This window comes from Blennius ocellaris, assembly GCF_963422515.1.
Source record: "Blennius ocellaris genome assembly, chromosome: 20".
NCBI lineage: Eukaryota > Metazoa > Chordata > Actinopteri > Blenniiformes > Blenniidae > Blennius > Blennius ocellaris.
The window spans coordinates 1,515,494-1,535,597 of record NC_137669.1 but is presented as its reverse complement, the minus strand read 5'-3'; the positions used below and the strand labels follow the sequence as shown (position 1 = coordinate 1,535,597).

The 20,104-nt window shown below is 46.0% G+C and overlaps 1 protein-coding gene across 2 annotated transcripts in view; it reads left to right on the top strand.

Moving 5' to 3' along the window:
- Positions 1–20,104, top strand: part of enpp2l (ectonucleotide pyrophosphatase/phosphodiesterase 2-like) — a 116,968-nt gene that overhangs the window by 85,249 nt on the left and 11,615 nt on the right. For both annotated transcript variants that reach the window (XM_080516461.1, XM_080516460.1), the window contains 2 exons: positions 14,443–14,582; positions 14,794–14,935. In XM_080516461.1, coding sequence (XP_080372587.1) covers positions 14,443–14,582; positions 14,794–14,935 — 282 coding nt within the window. The remainder of the gene's footprint in view (positions 1–14,442; positions 14,583–14,793; positions 14,936–20,104) is intronic.

Sequence of the window (20,104 nt, the reverse complement as noted above, 5' to 3'; positions counted from 1 at the left end):
TTGGAGTTTGCTTTGCAAGAGAGAGAGATGGAGGCTGGCTGAAGCCTTTTGTGCCGCGTGTGAATTCAGAGGTGTCAAAGCCTGAGAGCTTCAACCAATCAGTGACTGGCTAAATGCGTGGGGGAGAGTCTTGAGCAGAAAGGGGGGGAGGAAGGTCCTACAGAAGGTCCCCCCCTCACTCAGTGTGAAAGACAATCACATTCCTGGGTCAGAATTCATATGTCATGACTGTATCATGACATGTGACAATTGTCTTTTCCTAGAAATGAACCAACTTTCTGTGGTCCCTTGAGATCCCAACACAACTAATTGGGCTTTACCTGACATTAGTTAAACCTGATGCTATGCATAGGACTGTTTAACTTTTATGGTGATGTGTTTATTCTATTACAGTGATTGATTTCTATTGATAATAATATTAGGAGTAGTTAATAACCTGTAAACCAACGTTAGCTCTGCCACAGACACAGGGTCTGCATGCTAATCTTTGCTTTACTAACTTGTTAACTCACAATCCTACACAAATCACATCAAAGACAACATCACACAGTAACTGAACACCATCTAATGACTCCAGGTGTTTTACAAAGCATTCATATAAACTCATTGTAGAAATGGGCCTCTAACAGAGACACACAGGAAGCAGAGGCTCAAGACTAGCTTCCATGTTCCATTGTTCTCCAGCACATGGTGGAGACCCAAGACATACTTCCTGCTATCTGATAACTGCCATTTGGAATGTTGTTTCTTGTTTTGTAGTTCCACCACATGTCACACAAACTCCCTCCACATCTCTCTCTATTTCTCTCTCCACACACACACACACACACACACACACACACACACACACACACACACACACACACACACACACACACACACACACACACACACACACACACACACACACACACACACACACACACACACACACACACACACACACACACACACACACCAAGCTGTATATAAGTAGTTAGAATCTGTTTTATTTGTTTTCATTGTAAATGAGTAGATTTTTTTTTAATCATACTTGCTGTTTTATTAATGAGCACAAAGGAGAATGAAATGTCGACTCTTCTGTGTCAAGAACTCCAAAATCCTTCAAGCTTTACTGTTAATTCTGGTAATTGTAATTAATTTAACTATTCATTCAAATTCCAATTGAACTGTTTTGTATATCTTATGAGACTGATAGAACTGACTTGGCTATCATTTCCTGTTAAACAGATCATGCTCTGAGGTATCTGATACAGATCAGATTAGAATTTGAATGACATAATTAATATCTATCTTTGATCATTATTAATCATTATTGATAGCCAAATGCAACAAAGATGGTACTCCGTGGGTGGACTGCACAACATAAATGGTACCTAGTGTCCTTATGAGGTAAGAAATCCCAACAATCCATACAAAATTACTGTAAAACACTGTACAATAAAAAGTCCATGCAAAATTAAAGTGTCTTGTTTAAAGTCATCACCGCTAATGGAAAGAAACTGTTCAAATGGCAAGCAGTGGAACATTTGAGCAATATAATTTCCCTGATGGAAGCATTTCAAAAATGGCCCAACATGCTACAAGTAAATTTTTGTCAAAATTAGTCATCTTTGCAGTAGCACAAACAACATTGTTCTTTAGGGACATTTTCATCTTCCTTTTCGGTCCGGACCGGAGTTTTCTTCAAGGAAAAACATTTTGTTTGAGCAACGTGAACACACCCATGAACACACCTTCAGTCAGTCTGTAGACTGACCGCCTCTACCTTCAGCTACGCTGTAGACCAGGGGTGGCCAAGCAGTCAGAGACCAAGAGCCACATGAACTATAGCAGTACTACAAAGAGCAACATCATCCAAATTGGGCTGACTAATATACTCCTTCTCTCAAACAGACACAAAATGACATAAAGTCAAATACATATACAATGGATGATACATGACAAAAGTTAGACAACAATCGGCAAGGCTTGGGCTTACAGCATTAACAGGAATAATTTCATATCCTCAGCCCACACAAATGGGCAGGGACTGTCAGCAAATTGCAAAACAGCTATAACAGTGAAGACAGATTTTACAAACCATATATCACTATCAAATGTGTTGTAGTATGATCAAGTGAAGGTTGTAGTTATTTTGGTGACACTGGTGACACTAAATACCAATTGTGTTATTAGGTATTTTTATGGCATTTGTCTTCACTTTTGTGGTTTGTAATTTGCAGATTGTGCCTTGATGCTGGTCACAACAGGCTGAATATTGTTCTTTCTGCTGCTTCAAATATGGAAACCTTTGACAAAAAATTGGCTTGTAGCATATTTTCTACTCCCTTGCACCAAATTTCCTTTAAACCCTAATTTAATTGTGCTAAATCAGTGGTCTCACCCCTTTTCCAGCCCAAGATCCCTGACCTCCACCTTGGTGACAGGCAAGATCTACCCAACCAAGTGTACGGGGAAAAAAAGGATTTTACTTTCACTTTGACGCTTTTTATTCAACTGTATTTGAATTACATGAAATGTTTTGGTCCAACATTCATATTAATAAACCCAAGCAAATGCTCGCTGTAACTAGCATATTAAACTGACCATAACTGTTTTGCTTTGAAAATTATTCAACACATCAACTTCACCTGAACATTAATCAGCCATAATGTATTGCTGTTTTGGTTTTTTTTGCGATCTACCGGGAGTGTTTCAACGATCGCGATCGACGAGTTGGCAAACACTGCGCTAAATGATCGTGGACCATGTCAACATCGACTACATTTAAGGACTGTGATATTTTCACCCACAAGAAACCAAGCTCTCCACAGGCACAACACAATGAGAAGGATGCTGGCAGCATGGTGTACATAGTGGCGGTGCTAACTGAGCTAAAGGGACTTCCCTCAGAGTTTGGAGGATTTTCTTTAAAGTTGGACTCTATCGATGACCGCCTTGGTTAGATGGCCAATGGCATTGCAGCTCTGGAAAGCAACATACAGAGGTGAAGAAGAATGTCGTTCTAACACCACGAAGGTGGAAGAGGCTGAACATCAGATCAGAAAACTGAGAAACAACTACAAAAGGCTCAAACTGAACTGAAAAGTGCAATAAAATGACTTGCATTCCTTGAAATGAAGCCATGGCCACATTTCTGCCTCTTTCTCATCATATTATACATTCAAATTAAGCTACAGGCCTTGTGCTTCTCACAAGGGGACACATTTGCCTGGGAAAGACACGGTTCTCCTGCAAGATTTCTGGCAGCAAGTGCAAGATTTCCTCCCATTCGCTCCAATGTATTTTGAGGAGCCATTTCCTCATGTCTTCTGTCGTCTTTAGTCCAGAGTGGGAGTGCGGTGATGGTCTGCGAGTTGCTTGTTGGACTCTGCGGATCTGGAGAGCGCCGCCCTGACAGCTCTCCACACCTCCTGGACCTGACGTAGGTGGTCCTTGACCATGGAAACAGCCACGTCGAGCTCCTGATCTTGGAAGAGGGGAGGTTGAAAACCGTTGCATACCATGAAAGGCGACATCTCAGTGACTGAGCAGGTGAGGGAGTTGTGGACATATTCAATCCATGGAAGGTGGGCGCTCCAGGATGAAAGAAGCACAGCCATGCACTGCAGAGCTGCCTCGAGGTTCTGGTTCACCCGCTCCGTCTGGCCGTTGGTCTGGGGGTGATAATCCAGAGAAAAGCAACATTTTTTAGTGCAATATTGTCCATATGCAATTAACCTCTCTGGCCTGTGCAATATTACAATCTTGCTTGCTTTTAGATACTAGCGTTATTTATTTAATTAACGTATTACTCATCTTATATATCCTCTCTTATAACAGTTTAAAAAGGTACATCAGTTTATGTAACGCTCTTTGCCCACCTAATTGCCCCTCGGGGATAAATAATGTTTTTTTCTGATTCTGATTCTGAAGAGTTAAAATTTTAATTTTGGCTACACTTTGAACAGGCTGACTTCCTACCATTAACCAGCACAGTAAGTTTTCTAAACTCTGGTGTTTAAGACATTTATTATCGACAGGACCAAACCTGAAGTTTTGGATCTCTGCTTTCGGTGTGAAATTGAAGTTGGCTCATTCCTGCATTGTACATGGTTATGTGTGAAAGTCAGGGATTTTTGGCTGGACGAGTGTGACACACTATCAAACATTATGGTGAACTAGAACTCTGTCTAATTGGAAATTTTATGAAAATTAATAAACCATCAAACAAAATTCCTTGAAATAGCACTGGCAGCAGCTAAAAAATATATCGCTCCTACATGAAAGTCTGATTCCCCCCTGCCTCAAACTGAGCGGTATTCATAGATGAACAGTTGTGTGCCTGTAGAAAAGACAACATATAGTCTAAGAAAATAATAGAAAATCTTTGTCAATATTTAGCAACCATACTTAAACACTGTAGGTATAACTGTAAAGTAACTTGTGACATTTTGCTTCATGTTAATGTATTTAAACCAACTGTAAACTAACTGTACCTAAAACCAGGGATCGCGAAATGCCAACATTTTTTAATGGACACTAGTGCAGTAATCATGCAGTTTTTACTGGCCCGAAGCACATTTTGCTGGACCAAAGTAAAATTTAATGAAAACTATTTTTTATATGAGACTGTAATAAACTCATATCCACAGGAAAGTATGAAATGTATGAATGTATGACTATTCTCTCAAAATGCAACTTGAGGTTAGTAGAATGTCAAAAGAGGAAACAGTACAAACTATTTCTGCTCAGTTTGGACAATGTGGGTGTTTGCATGACATCATCATCTCATAATAAACTTGTTATATCTTTAAGACCTCAGAATCACTTAATTAATCCCTGGAGAAATTCTTTAGCAACGCAGCACAAACGTTGTTTCCAGCTGTAACGCAGCTCCAACCATCGGGACTATTTTCAGGGAGTTTAGTGTGGGGTAGAACACAGCTTCTAAGAGGTGTGAATCGCCTGCTACCCAACAAACTGCTGTTAATTGTTTTGATGTCAGTGCCGTTCTCGTTGGCGAGCTGGCGTTTTAAAAAAGTAACATCTGGCGGCAGAGCGCCTCGCTTTACAACAGTTTTGCAAACATCCACATTGATGCATTGTGTTGTTTTGAGCATAAAATATGTCCAAACAGCGACATGTTGTCATGAAAAGTAAGACAGCCACAATGCTAACTTCTCTAGCATCCTTGCTGGCTGCAAACTGTGGAATGGATTCTGACTCATTACTGATATCTGATTGAGACCTGCCTCGTTCAGGAAATTCATTCCACATTTTGCAGAGCAGCGGAAATCCGGACAAGAGACCGGTTTTAAAAGGATATTAACCTGACCCAGGGCATTTTCATTGGTAATGTCCGATGTATTTCGCAATAACTGCCTAAAACAATAACTGGAGTGTCTTTTCGCTTTTTTGGGGGCAGGGGCGGAAGGTGTGTAGGTAAAATTTAAAAAGTGCTATTTGTCATCTGTTTGCTTTGCAAAATGTTCATTTGAAACCCAAAATAAAGTATTTAAAAAAAAAAGAAAAGCGCAATATCATCTGCAAGTTGACTTCTGATCTGCTATGGCGATCTGCTCTATCTGCTTTATCTGCTTATGCTATGCATAAGTGAAAGGAATAGAAAGGTGGAAATTGAGCATCTTTGGCATATTCCAAACTCGTGGTCATTAGTAAAGGATAATTAAATTATCTGATCTCTGTGTGGCATGCACATAGTGAGATAAGTGCATATTCCCTCACGCTGGTCTGGATAGAAATAGAAATCTAGAGATAGAAATCTGCTGTTAAAACAGAAGATTTCTTAGTAAAGAAAATATTCAGTGCAGTGGATTGACATATTCAGACACACAATATGATTTACTAACCACTCTGAAACTTCCTGCTGCAGCAGCAGAGTCAGAACTTCTTCGGGAGCTTCTCCTTCTACGTCACATATCAGTTTATATCAGTTTGGTTGAATGGCGTTTCTCCGTAACATAGCAACAGATAGAATGTAAACAGTAGCACATGGCATAAGGAAATGAAGAATATAGATAGGGTTCGCCCATTTCTCTCTCTGGCCAGCATAGAGGTGCTGATGCATGCTTTTATGTCTAGTTGCTTAGATTATTGCAATGTTCTTGCTTTCTGGTCTTCCCCAAAACACTATCAGCAGCCTTCAGCTGCTCCAGAATTCTGCAGCAGGAGTGCTGACGAAGGCCATAAGGTGGGACGTTACACCTGTTTTAGAATCACTGCATTGGCTTCATATGCTTTTCAGAATTGATTTTAAGATTTTATTGTTAGTTTTTAAATGTCTTAATGGTCTTGGGCCTTCTTATCTTTCGGACCTGCTTTTACAATATGAGCCCTCGCGGCCCTGTTAAGAGTTCCTAGTGTGAGGACCAGGACCTATGGCGAGGCCAGGTTCTTTCACTATGGCCAACGTTTGTGGACCAGCCTGCTGGGGGGCCTCAGGGCCGCAGAGACTGTCAGTGTTTTTAAAAACAGGCTCAAAACCCACTTTTTTAAATTTACTTTGACTATTTTACTTATTCTTATTTCTAATTGTAGTTAATATTTTTGTTTAATCCTTTATCTCAATTATGAACTCATTTTATAAGCTCTTATTTACTTATTTTTCTTGGTTGATTATTTTTACCTTTTACTTTCTTATTTTTCGTTTTCATTTATTGATCCATTTTATTGGCTCCTATTTATTTTACTCCAGTGTCTCCTCATGGGGGCCCTCTTCATCGGGAGTTGAGTCTGGTCTGCCTGTGGGCTTAGTCGTCCTGGGGATCATTCTGGCCTCGGTGGTGGAGCTCAGCATTGTGGTTCACTGTCCGTGGTGGGGGCTCCTGAACGGCTGGGTAGGGGGTGGTCCCTGTGATGGGCCCCCCAAAGCTGTAGGCTGTGGCTCCTCTCGGTGTGGACGGCCTCCTGGGGTGGTGTTTTCTCTCCTGGATCATCAGTGCCTTGCCATCTTTTCCATTCTTACATCATTTTTATATCAGTTTTTATATTCTGTTACAGGCAGTTGGGGTTGGTGTGTGTGGGTGGGTATATGTCTGTGTGGGTGGTTGGTTTTGCGTGTATGTGTGCGTGTGTTTCTATTTTATTGTATTTTTTTGAATCTATTTTATTTGAAGCACTTTGTGTTGCACGTATGTATGAAAAGTGCTAGATAATGTTTGATTTGATTTGAAGCACTTCCTCCTCGTTCCAATATGGGCATGTGGGCGGAGCCAGTCCAGCTCCCTGAAACCCAGCAGATTCTGAATGAGGCTGGAATGATCAAATAGTCAACTGACTGAAAATCAAGATATGACTCCTTTAAATTGCACCTTGAAGGGGGGGAGACCCGGGGGGGAGGGTCACATGACCAATGGCGAACTTTTCTAGTCCTGAGCATGTGGTCTCTTTGTTCTGAAAACGTGGTCCCCCCTCCCCCTTCCATGAGGTTGAGTGGCCCAACATCCCCCCTTTGGTCCGAAGAGTGGGATGCGGATCTCAGGCTTTGGAGCAAACCTGGGCCGAAAGGTCTATGAGTCTGTGAATGTCCCAATGTCCTGTGAAATACAAGGTCCTTTTCTGTCCAACAGTTCATACAGTTCATATGTAAGGTTGTTGTCTGAGCAGAGCAAGGCTAGTCAGGGCAGGGTAAGGCTAGTCTGGGCAGACCTACTATTCCTATTCTAACTATCTAACTAAGTGCATCACCAGTGAAAATGAAAGAGGTAGGAAAGGGGCAGGAAAGTTGAAGAACAGGAAGGAAACGGATGGTTAGGAAAAGGGTTAGTAGGCAGTCCGAGGACAAGTCTACAAAAGCGGAGGTACCGGATGCAACGAGTAGAGTCTGATCTGTAAAATGTGGACGTGGTTGCACCAGTGAACAAGTGTCCAAAAGCCACCAGCCGTCTGGGGGGTCTTGGTGCACCTGGTTACGAGTGAGGGTAAAGTGTGATGTGTGGAGGTGCACGTGTGTTCCCTTCCAAAACCCAACATTCACTACAGAGACTTCAAACTGTACACATTATTTCTGTTAACAATGGCTAAGTTTTGAAGAAATCACAACTCTTGGCTCTGTGGTTTCACAGAGGTTAAAATAGCACTGCTGAGACTGTCAGATGTATCTGTGAAAGTTGTATAACTGTGGTGGTGTTAGTCTTGACAAATTGCTCAACCCGGGTTAGTGGAGCCAAGTAAGGTGGTTCTACCTGTACTGAAGCTGCTAACAGAGGAGCTAATCTCCCTTCGATCTCGTGTGAGATCTCAGACTACACACAGGGGTTATTTCTCCTAAACAATACTCGACTGAGTCTAAGGCATGCTCAGTGGTGTTAACAGAGCTGGATATGAGTTTACAGTGACTATATTTCCCTGAATGGTTCAACTCGAGCTTTGTAACTGCTCACGTTGTCTGAGGGGGCAGGGTTAGATTTCTGATGGTGGCAGGGTTAGTACATGCACCTGATGGGAGTTGAGCATGCTGTCACTAAACCCTACTGATAAAAATCTGTTCTGCTCCTGGAATGGAGGTTCTCCCCCCTCGCTAGGGGAGGAGTCGACCTTACTCCGAGGGAGTAAATCGATTGAGTGGCTCTGCGATGCAGGCCGTGACAACACTGACCTCTTCTGGCTGGTCCAGAAGGTGCAGTGGAAGGTCGTTTCTCTACCAGTCATTCTTTTGGAGGGAGTGGAACCTGTGGAGTGGTGTATGGTGGACCGATTGGTCACCAACACCCGTTGGAGGCTCACCTCTCCATCTGTACCACCGCTGTTGCCATACAGTATGTGGGTGGTGGTGTGGTTGACTTGGTCAACCTGGGAGAATGACTGGGAGTGGTTTGGTGAATGGAGGTTGGCCTCCATTACCAAAATGTCGTACAGGGCAGCCATGACACTGGGTGTGGCATGTGTGCCTGTCTGAGTCGACCAAAGATGGGAAGCTCCAGTGGCTGAACGCTTGGTTCAGAAGGAGGGAAGCAGCCGGAATGGCTGTGTCAAGATGGAGGCTCCCAAGTTCTGACACGTTAGTCGGGGCTCTGAGGTTTTGAATGGCGTGAACTCTCCCTGCTGGGGTTCAGTCCCATCAGTGCCACCTATGAGCCCAATGAATTCAACTTTGGTGTAACGGCCCCGAACTATGCCGAGAGCAAGTTTGGTTCACGCTACCGGAAGTTGATAAAGGATGTGTCGTGTCTCGGCTAAATGTTCCTCACAGGTGCAGTGACGCATGAGGAAGTCATCCACAGAGATGAGATTGCCGTGAGCAGCAATGTTACTCATCATGGTGTGGAGAAGGATGGTAGACACCGATGGTGGGTCTAAGTAGCCGAACTGGCACCGGTTCCAGGCGGACTGGCGGTTGCCAAAGGAAGAAACTAGCTGATACTGGTTAGCGGGGACCACCTTCGTGGTCCAGCACCGCTTTACCACGTATACAGCTAGAAAGAGTATGTACTGGTGTACAGAAGATGGTGGTGCCTCTAGGTCAGTGGGGACGCACACCAGGTGGAGGTCTGTGACCCCCCCTTTCGTGAGAGACCCGCGCGATGATCGTGTGATACTCGCGGAAGACCTCAATGAATGCATCTCCTCGTTTCTGCTGTGTAAAGTGCTAGCTTTAGCAGGGTGTGGCTCGGTCTTTGACTCGAAACCTGAATAAGGTTCTTCTGGTACAGACGCGGTCTGTTTACCTGAAGTGTCTGTATTCTCTGGTTGAGTCATCGGAGCCTGCACAACCAGGTCACCTTCAGTGCTCGGTTTTGTGCCATGGAGAACCTGTTCGAGGTTAACATGGTGAGCGCTGGTGATGGTTTTGGTTGTGGGAATGAGGAGAGCGGTGTCATGCGTGTCGTCACTGGTGGGGGACGACAGCAGGTTGTCAGTGAGAGGCACCATCAGTTCAAGATTGTGAAATGAACTGTCAGTTGACATCGCTAAAGGTGGAAATGTGGTCACTTTAATCTGACCGTGTGTCAGATTGTGGACCTGCGATGATGACACATCTCTTCTGGAGTTCAGCTCCAGAAGAGATGTGTCACAGATCACCGGGTCGGGATCTGGACGGTGAGTCGAGGAGACACATGAACCAGGGACCTTGGTTAAGGTCTGGAGTGACCGTGCTGAAAGTTAGCGGTGGCTCGGAACTTTGAGCAGGCCGGCGTCGGTGGCCGATCTCTCGGACCAGCGCGCCAAAGGTGCCTCTGGAACCGAGGTTCCATCCATGTGTGCACCCCCCACGGTGTGGTGGGCGTGCAAAGAAGTACTCATGTACAAAGAAGAACTCACGTCCTTCAGTGACAAGAGTAAAGAGTGGTGTGCTTGAACTGGGTCTCGGCTCGTCACCTGCGGTGGATGCTGACTGTCAGGGAGCCTTGAAGTGGATTGGCTGGGGTCAAACTCTGGGAGAGACCCAAGTATTGGTAGGGGAGTTCTAGACTGGATGGCATCAACTCTGCTGTTGAAAGCTTGGTGACCTGGTTGTGGGCCAAGGGGAGTCGTGCTGGTGACTTGGGACCAAAGGCGCCATTGGTGGCAGTCAATCAGCACGGCCAGTCGGTTTAAGAGGTCCTGACCAATAAGAAGTTCCTCTGTGTTCAGGTCAGTGACATAGATGGGATGTGTCACTGACATGTCCTGGAAAGTTATGTCGACCCAGACACGTTTAGTGATGGGAGACGAGTCCTGAGTGAAGCTTCTGATGTTTATGCTACACTCTTCCACCTGAAATGGCTTTCCTAGTGCACGCATGGTTCTAGCAACCTGCGTGAAGGTGGCTGAACACATGAGGATGATTTCTGACCCAATATCAAGCAGGGCGGGGGTGTCAACACCCACTACCACCACTGAAGTGTATACGCGGTTGGCATTGCCATTGCGTACCAGATCACCCAAGAATGTCAAAGGGGGCTCCTCTGTTGGTTCTGAGGGCCCCTTTGACCTCCTGGATCTCCTCTTGCTCCTCCTGACAAAGCAAACTTTGTGTGCGGAGCGGAGAGGCGACCGGCCTAGTCATGCGGTCAGGGACTGGGAATCCAGGTCCCTTCTGACCAGGCGGGTTCAGGTCCTGCATCACCTCCTTGAGGCAGGATTTAATCCACTGTGGGACGTCTGCGTCCCAGTGGTTTTGGGTCTAACCTCGGCCTCGGTTGTGAGACTTACCTCTCCGCTGGGAGTGGTGAGGTCTCGGTCTGCCTGATCTCTTACCTCTGTGCCGTTGTCCACCTCGTGGTTGAGGTTGTGGACATCTAACGGGTCTCCCATCCACAACAAGTGCGGGGGAGGGGACCTCGTGACCTACAGGTGCCGGGTTCGTGTTTCCAGTCGCCTGCGTTTTCAGGACGCCTGGGTCACCATCATGGTTTTCACCTGAAGGGTGGCGCAGCTCCCACACCATCTGCGCATGTTTGCGGAGGTCTTTCATGGTGGGGTTTGTAGTCCTGCAGAACAGAGCGACATCGAACCGCACACTGTTGTGGAGGTTGTTAATGAAGAGTGACTTTAAAGTCTGGTCTTCATCCAACCCCGGTGCACTGCGGCCTTGGAAGTAGGCGGCCCTAAGGCGCCTATAGTACACTCTGGGAGGCTCCGCCTCCTTCTGAGTAATGGCAAGTGCACCAAAAGTTGCAGAGGCAGGATCATTGTACAGAGAATACTCTTCCCTTAGTGCATGACAGAGGGATGAGTAATGGTCTCTGATGGCAGGTGGGAGGGATTCCATGTAAACATGGACGCTCCTGGACGTCGTCTTCCAGAGAAGCTTCAGCTTCTCACGTGACGAAGGATGAGGCAGGTCGAGGAGGCAGCGTTCAACCTCCCGGAGGTAGTCCTCTATACGAACCTCCGGGTTGTTTGGGTTGAACTGCTCTATGTCCTCTGCATAAGAGTGACTTTAAAGTCTGGTCTTCATCCAACGTTGGTGCACTGCGGCCTTGGAAGTAGGCGGCCCTAAGGCGCCTATAGTACACTCTGGGAGGCTCCGCCTCCTTCTGAGTGATGGCAAGTGCACCAAAGGTTGCAGAGGCAGGATCATTGTACAGAGAGTTACAAAGAGTTACTTGAATGGTTTCTAAAGCTGTTGATCATTGACTTTGTGGCAGATAATTATTCTTTATTAATTAATAAATTAACAATTTATTCTATTAATAACTGGAATTGTTCTTTAATCATTTTGCAGTGGTTTTTGTGCATCCAAATTTTGATTATCTGGCATTATTTAATGGAATATCTCACAAGCTTATTCAGTTAATAATCCTAACTGCCTCAAACTAATTTTCAACTGTTTAGTGCATTCAAGTAACTCTTTTCTTAATTGATAAACCACAGCTTTATTTAATTCAGAACAACTTCCATAATCCATTGTTTTGGTGGTTTACCGCTTGTGAACAGCAATCATCAACGGGTAAAGAGCGCTTTGCTCCAAATTGATGATTTGTTTATATGCAAATTACTTCCGGTGAGTTACAACCTTACGGTAACCGCTCACTACAGTAATTTGCATATTCCGATCGAACGCTGACCCCAACACTGTTTTAGTAATTTTTTCTTTGAGTCAGCTTTTAAGGTAGGCTCACATGTACTGAACAAAAATATAAATGCAACACTTTTGTTTTTGCACCCATTTTGCATGAGCTGAACTTTAGAGGCGACTCGGTAAGCAACCTGGGAATTACCCAAATGGCCATTTACCAATCAACAATCATCGGTATTTGGTTACGTACAATGGCCAAATTATGGGGATTAATCTACAATTCAAGTTATTAATGAAAAAATGTGGGGATTTATTAATTAATAATCGAAGAGAGGTTAAATACTTCAGTGGAGGAATCACTGAAAATAATCTACACATAATTTAGGCTAGATCATTAATTCACAAATTTGGGTATATATATCATCGATCAGAGAAGTCAACAAGGAGAAGTTGACCTTAATTAAGTAAACTCGTGTTTTACCAATTAAGACAATGAAATACAGTAGATCCTCTGAGGAGGGGACTTGGGAGGAGGGGACAACCTGTACTGGGCGGACACATACCTGTGCACGACACATATTTAATTGTCAACACCGTGAAGACGAGATACCAGCCAAACGCAGACAAGGGAAAGGTTTTCCTGGCAAATTTCAAGCTGACGGGACACTGAAACGGCCAAAATACTTGGGCTTCTGCGTTCGTTCTGTAACGTAACAATCCCGAAAATCGCCACAGAGGGTCAGAGCGCACAGGGTGGATGATGAGTTTGACGTCAGGCGTACTTCACCTTCACTTTCACTTTAAAGCAGAGACCATGAGGCCCATGGGCCAAAACCGACCACAAGATGCTCCAATCTGGTCCCACCAAGCAAAGAAGATTTAAGCGATTCATACACGTTTTTTTTTTTTGACATTTCATTGTATTTTGCAACCGAATTTAATTAACAATGACTATGTTGAAATTGTAATAATTTTCAGTACTAACTGTTTGATCTTACAAAAATATAGATAATTCCATCACATACACTGTGACCACAACAAAGAAAAACTTTGATGTGTAAATTTAAAGGTTATTATAGCAATATTTTACCAGTCTGGTTCTCTCAAGCTGAAACTGGACTGTATGTGGTCTCTGAAGTACATTAAATCTTATTTAATAATTATATTGTGTTCATCTTGTATTGATTCAGTTATTAGTTTTTAACTAACCATAGCATATTTGGTGTTTGGTTCATTCAATAGCAACTGGTTCTACAATTTGTATTCATGATCAGTCCCTCCGAACAGGGGACAACTGCCTTCAGGGGACACTTGTCCTTGGATTTTAGGTGCGCCCCTACATCACAGGTTTTACTGTACTTGAATGTGCTAAACCAATGAAAATGAATTAAAGGTAAAAGTTGAGATTATTAATTGAATAAACTTGATTTATTAATTACTAATACTGGATAATTAAATACGGGGATGCAAGAAAACCACTGAAAAATTATTGAAAGCAATGCTGGTTATTAATTGACTAAATTGATTAATTAATTAATTAATTATGTGCAATATAGTCACTGACCAAAGTCACTGCTTTGGAGGCAATTCAAGTTGTGATTAAATTAACTGAGTGATAAATCAATCAATAATACTATGAGTAATTACACACCAAAAATGCAATAAAACACAGAAAATTATTTAAATCCAATGTATGTTATTCAAACAATAAACTTTCATTCATTAGCCAACAACCCTTAAGTGTATTAAATTACTCAAAGCATTAAAATCAAAAAGGGATTTTGCAGTCCATAGTGCATTGTGCAGAGTGGTGCATTTAAGTATGACTTAAGACAATCCAAACTCTGAGTTTCACTTGAGAACTATTAAGATGATTTCAGATGATTTCAGTTATGGATCAAAAATCCATTGAATCTTCGATCCATAACTGCTGTAGAATGACATCTATACCACCCTACCTCTGTCACATTGACACTGAGCTGCTATGTCTCCAGATGATACACTCCTCCCATTCGGTCGTCCCGCCGTCATGTTCCACACTCGGTACAGTCTCCTCCATCACGTGGAGTTCGTCAGCGGTTACAGCACTGAGCTGGCAATGCCTCTTTGGACCGCATTCACCCTGCAACCACAGGTATACACACTCTCTCACACACACACACACACACACACACACACACACACACACACACACACACACACACACACACACACTGCAACGACAGGCATACACAGAAATCTTGAGATTAAATCTGTGGATTATATTTTTGGATTAAATCTCTGGACTAAATCTTTGGATTAGACCTTCACAGATTGGAACATTCTCCATGTTGTCTCCTGTGTAGGATGACTTGGCTCCAGTTACAGAAGTGTCACCTAGCATTCAGTGCGTCCGAGTGGATTCCAGAGTGTTGGCTGTTCACAGTCAGAGCTGCAGCACCTACAATCACCATGACCAGCTGACCTTCGGCTTCCTGTTCCCCCCAGGTAACTTCCTGTTGCCACCAGGTAACTTCCTGTCCCCACTCGGTGGCTTCCTGTTTTCAGTAGGTAGCTTCCTGTTTCCCTCAGCTCGCTTCGTTTCCAACAGGCAGCTTCCTGTTCCCTCTAGGTATCTTCCTGTTCCCTTCAGGTAGCTTCCTGTTGCTAAAAGGTAGCTTCCCATTTCCAGTAGGTAACTTCCTGTTGCACCCCCTCCCCCCTCAAGTTGCTTCTTGTTTCCACTTGGTAGCTTCCTGTTTCCAGTAGGTAACTTCCTGTTACCCCCCAAGTTGCTTCTTGTTTCCACTATGTAGCTTCCTTATCCCACGAGATATCTCCCTGTTCCCCTCAGGTAGCTTCCTGTTTCCAAAAGGTTGTCTCCTGTTCCTACAAGGTAGCTTCCTGTTCCCCTCAGGTAGCTTTGTTTATCCAGTCGGTTGCTTCCTGTTTCCAGGTGGCAGTTTCCTATTCTCAACATGTAACTTCCTTTTACCACCAGGTAACTTCTTGTTCCCACCAGGTACGCCAGGTAAGTTCCTGTTCCCACCAGGTAGCTTTTGCAGAGGCCACACACTGCAAAGTCTGCCTCAGACAGTGGACCTGGGGGTTTTCCAAATAGGAGGTTTAACAATCTCTGAGTCTCTCCCAGAAGTCTAAGTTGATTCTGAGATGGGAAATTCAGAGTTTCTAGTTCCAGAGCAGCTGATCTGAACTAGTTCTATCAAGGCTCTCAATATGTGAACCTTGAGTGCGTGCACAATGACAATCAAAAGCCATCATCAAAGGATCCCCAATATCATGAGTTACGATGGTAACAGACCAAAAACTGAGTTATTTTGCCGTAAAAGTCCCAGCATTTTCTTTATTTATATACCCCCCTCATGCCCCAAAAAAGATAAAAACCCAACAAACGCCTATTTCAGTGTTAGGGTGAAATCAATGAGTCATCACATCATCACAGCTGACCGAAATTAGTGGCTCATTATCAAGCTTTCTGCAGCACCTCATCATGAGAACTCAGATGTGTTTGAGCAGGGAAACATCTAAAACATGCAGGGCTGTGGCCCTCAAGGACCAGGTTTGCCCAACCCCTGCTCTAACCATTCTACACACTTTTGCCAATATTATAAAGGAAACTCCCATTTCACAAAAACTGGAATGCTGTGAATAGAAGGTGCTTTGATGTGAGTCACGGGTAGATTCAGAAGGAATTTCCCCCACGGACAATTAATGCAGTACAAAAAAAAACACTTCTAATCTGGGCTTGAAGACTCTCCGGCGACATCATCCACTCATCCATCCATCCATCCATCCATCCATCCATCCATCCATCCATCCATCCATCCATCCATTTTCTGCCGCTCATCCGGGGCCGAGTCGTGGAGGCAGAAGTCCGAGCAGAGTTGCCCAGATTTCCCTCGCCCCAGACACTTCCTCCAGCTCTTCCGGTGACACCCAAAGGCATTCCCAGGCCAGCGGCGAGACATAGTCCCTCCAGCATGTCCTAGGTCTGCCCGAGGCCTCCTACTGGAGGGACATGCATGGTGGGGGGGGGACTTTAGCCACTTGTATCCAGGATCTCATTCTTTCAGTCATGACCCATAGCTCATGACCATAGGTGAGTGTAGGAACGAAGATCGACCGGTAAATCGAGAGCCTTATCTTTTGGCTCAGCTCCTACTTCACCATGATGGACCGATACAATGTCTGGAACTCACTGCAGATGCTGCGCCGATCTGCTTGTCAATCTCATGCTCCATCTTCCCCCCACTCGTGAACAAGACCGAGATACTTGAACTTCTCTACTTGGGACAAGGGCACACCAGTGCACGCTGAAGGTCCAGGTTCAATGAAGCCAACAGAACCACATCATCTGCAAAAAGCAGAGGTGAGGTCCTGTGGTCCCCAAAGCGGACCCCCTCTGGCCCCTGGCTGTGCCTAGAAATTCTGTCCATGTAGGTATTGAAAAGAACCGGTGACAAAGAACAGCCCTGCCAGAAGCCAACGCGCACTGGGAACAAGTCCGACCTACTGCCGGCAATGCGAACCAAACTCCTGCTCCAGGCATACAAGAACCGAACAGCCCAACAAAAGGCCCTGATGCGGTCAAACGCCTTCTCCAGATCCACAAAACACATGTGGACTGGTTGAGTGAACTCCCATGGACCCTCGAGGACCTGGTGGAGAGTATAGAGCTGATCCAGTGTTCTACAACCAGGACGAAAACTGCATTGTTCCTCTTGGATCTAAGGTTCGACTAACAGCCGGACCCTCCTCTCCAGTACCCTGGAATAGACTTTCCCAGGGAGTCAGAGGAGTGTGATCCCTGTTTAGTTGTGACACACCCTCCAATCCCCCTTCTTAAAAAGAGGGACCACCATCCCAGTCTGCCAGTCCAGAGGTACTGTCCCCGCCCGCCATGCGATGTTGCAGAGACGAGTCAGCCACGACAGTCCCTGCACATCTAGAGACTTAAGGAACTCTGGGCGAATCTCATCCACTCCCGGTGTCTTACCACCGAGGTAACTTCAGGTCACAACAACCTCGGTGACTTCAGCTTGGGTAATGGATGAGTCCACCTCTGAGAACCCAGCCTCTGCTTCCTCAACAAAAGACGTGATGGTGGGATTGGGCGGTCCTCAAAGTATTCCTTCCACCGCCCAACAGCATCCCCAGTTGAGGTCAACAGCTCCAAACCTCCACTGTAAACATTGTTGGTGGAGAACTGCTTCCCTCTCCTGAGGCGCCAGATGGTTGCCTCGGGGCTGACTGATAGTCCTCCTCCATGGCCTCCCTGAACTCCTCCCAGACCCAAGTTTTTGCCTCCACAACGGCCCGGGCTGCGGTTCCCTTGGCCTGCCCATACCTGTCAGCTCTTTCGGGAGTCCTATGAGCTAACAACGCCCAATAGGACTCCTTCTTCAGCTTGATGACATCCCTTACTTTCGGTTTCCACCACCGGGTTCAGGGGTTGCTGCCAGAGACCATGCGGCCACAGCTCCAAGCAGCAGCTTCGACAATGGAAGTGGAGAACATGGTCCACTCGGACTCAATGTCTCCAGCCTCCCCCAGGATCCGTGAGAAGCTCTCCCGGAGGTGGGAGTTGAAAACTGCGTGGACAGAGGGCTCGGCCAGGCGTTCAAAAAAGACCCTCATAACATGTTTGGGCCTACCAAGTCTGTCTGGCCTCCTCCTATTCCAGTGCATCCAACTCACCACCAGGTGGTGATCAGTTGACAGCTCTGCCCCTCTCTTTACCCGAGTGTCCAAGACACGCGGCCGGAGATCAGTTGAGACGACCACAAAGTCTATCATTGACCTCCGGCCTAGGGTGTCCTGGTGCCAGGTGCACTTATGGAGACCCCTGTGCTCGAACATGGTGTTCGTTATGGACAAACTGTGACTGGCACAGAAGTCCAATAACGGAATACCGCTCGGGTTTAGATCGGAGAGGCCATTCCTCCCAATCACCCCCTTCTAAGTCTTGCTGTCATTGTCCACGTGGACGTTGAAGTCCCCCAGTAGAACAATGGAGTCCCCAGTTGGCGCACTATCCAGCACCCCTCCCAGGGACTCCAAGAAAGTCGGGTACTTTGAACTGCTGTTCGGTCCACAGGCTGAGACAACAGTCAGAGACCTGTCCCCTACCCAAAGGCGTAGGGACTTGACCCTTTTGTTCACCGGGGTGAACTCCAAAACATGGCGGCTGAGCTGTGGGGCAATAAGCAAGCCCACGCCAGCCCGCCCCCTCACACCACAGGCAACTCCAGTAAGTGGAGTGTCCAGCCCCTGTCAAGGAGCTGGGCTCCAGAGTCCAAGCTGTGTCCAAGGTGAGCCTGACTATATCTAGACAGTATCTCTCAACCTCCCGCACAAGCTCGGGCTCCTTCCCCCCACAGCGAGGTCACGTTCCATGTCCCGAAAACCAGATTCTGTGTCCGGGGATCGGTTCGTTGAGGCCTTTGCCATCGACTGCCACCCAATCCATACTGCACCCGACCCCTACGGTAGCCTCTGTGGGTGGTGGGTACACAGTAGGAAGAGGAGGGGCCCGCATCATCCCTTCGGGCGGAGCCCTGCTGGGTCCCGCAGGCAAGAGCACCAACCCCAGGCCTGGTTCCGGGGTGGGGTTCCAGCTCTGCGTCACCGGGCAACGTCCCTCCTCTGTTTTGATGTTTGTCCATGGGGTGTGTTAAACTGCTTTTAGTCACCTAGGACCTGTTTGCCTTGGGAGACCCTACTAGGTGGCATAAAGCCCCCGACAACATCGCTCCGAGGATCATTCGGGTACTCAAACTCCCCCACCATGATAAAGTAGCAGTTCAACGGGGAGTCTGGCACCCAGCCACAGTGTCCATGCACGCAGCCATCTTCTTGAGAGATCCAACCTCATGTGAGGAAGAGGCAGAGAAAGGAGGATTCTGGCAGGTTCTCCAGTAAAGTGGACAACCTCACAACAGAACTGACTTAGGTGAAGGCTCTGCCTCAGAACCTTGAGGCTGAGCCGGGCCGCAATGTGGTCACTGCTCGGGAGCCGGAAGTGGCAACACGTGATGAGGATGTGATGTCTGTGCCTTCTTTTGATACCCCATTTCGAAGCGATCATGATGAATTGAGCTCCTGATTCTCCAAGGCAGGCTCCCATACCTCTATGGGCTCTCAAGCTGTGGGAGAGGAATCTGTGACTGGGGCAATAAGAACTGCCCTTGGGAGTAGAGGTGCCAATGTTGCAAAGGTTGCTCTCTAGTGCTTTCTTCCGACGCCAACCAACTGCAAGGCTTTTTGCTGTTCTCCTTTCAGAGGAATACGTGAAGGAGCTCCAAGCTTGTTGGACTGACACAAAGGCCTATTCTAGGCAGACGTCAGATGGACCGGCATTGGCAGCGATGCAGGACACAGACAATGTGGGCCTGGGGCAGTTGCCGACCATAGAACCGGCTATTGCCTTCCTAATTGTTCATCCTGAGGAGACTTTGACGACAAACGCTAGGTGGCCACAACCGCAGTGTTGGATTACCAACAACCTATTCTGCAGAGCGTATAAGATGGGTGCCCCTTTGGGCCCTATCGGGAACTCTATGTCCCACCTAATGTTGAGTCTGTCATTGGAGGAGGAGCTCCTTGACCAGCCAACACAGGACTTGATGGACGTTCCCCTGTCGGCATTTGCCTTGA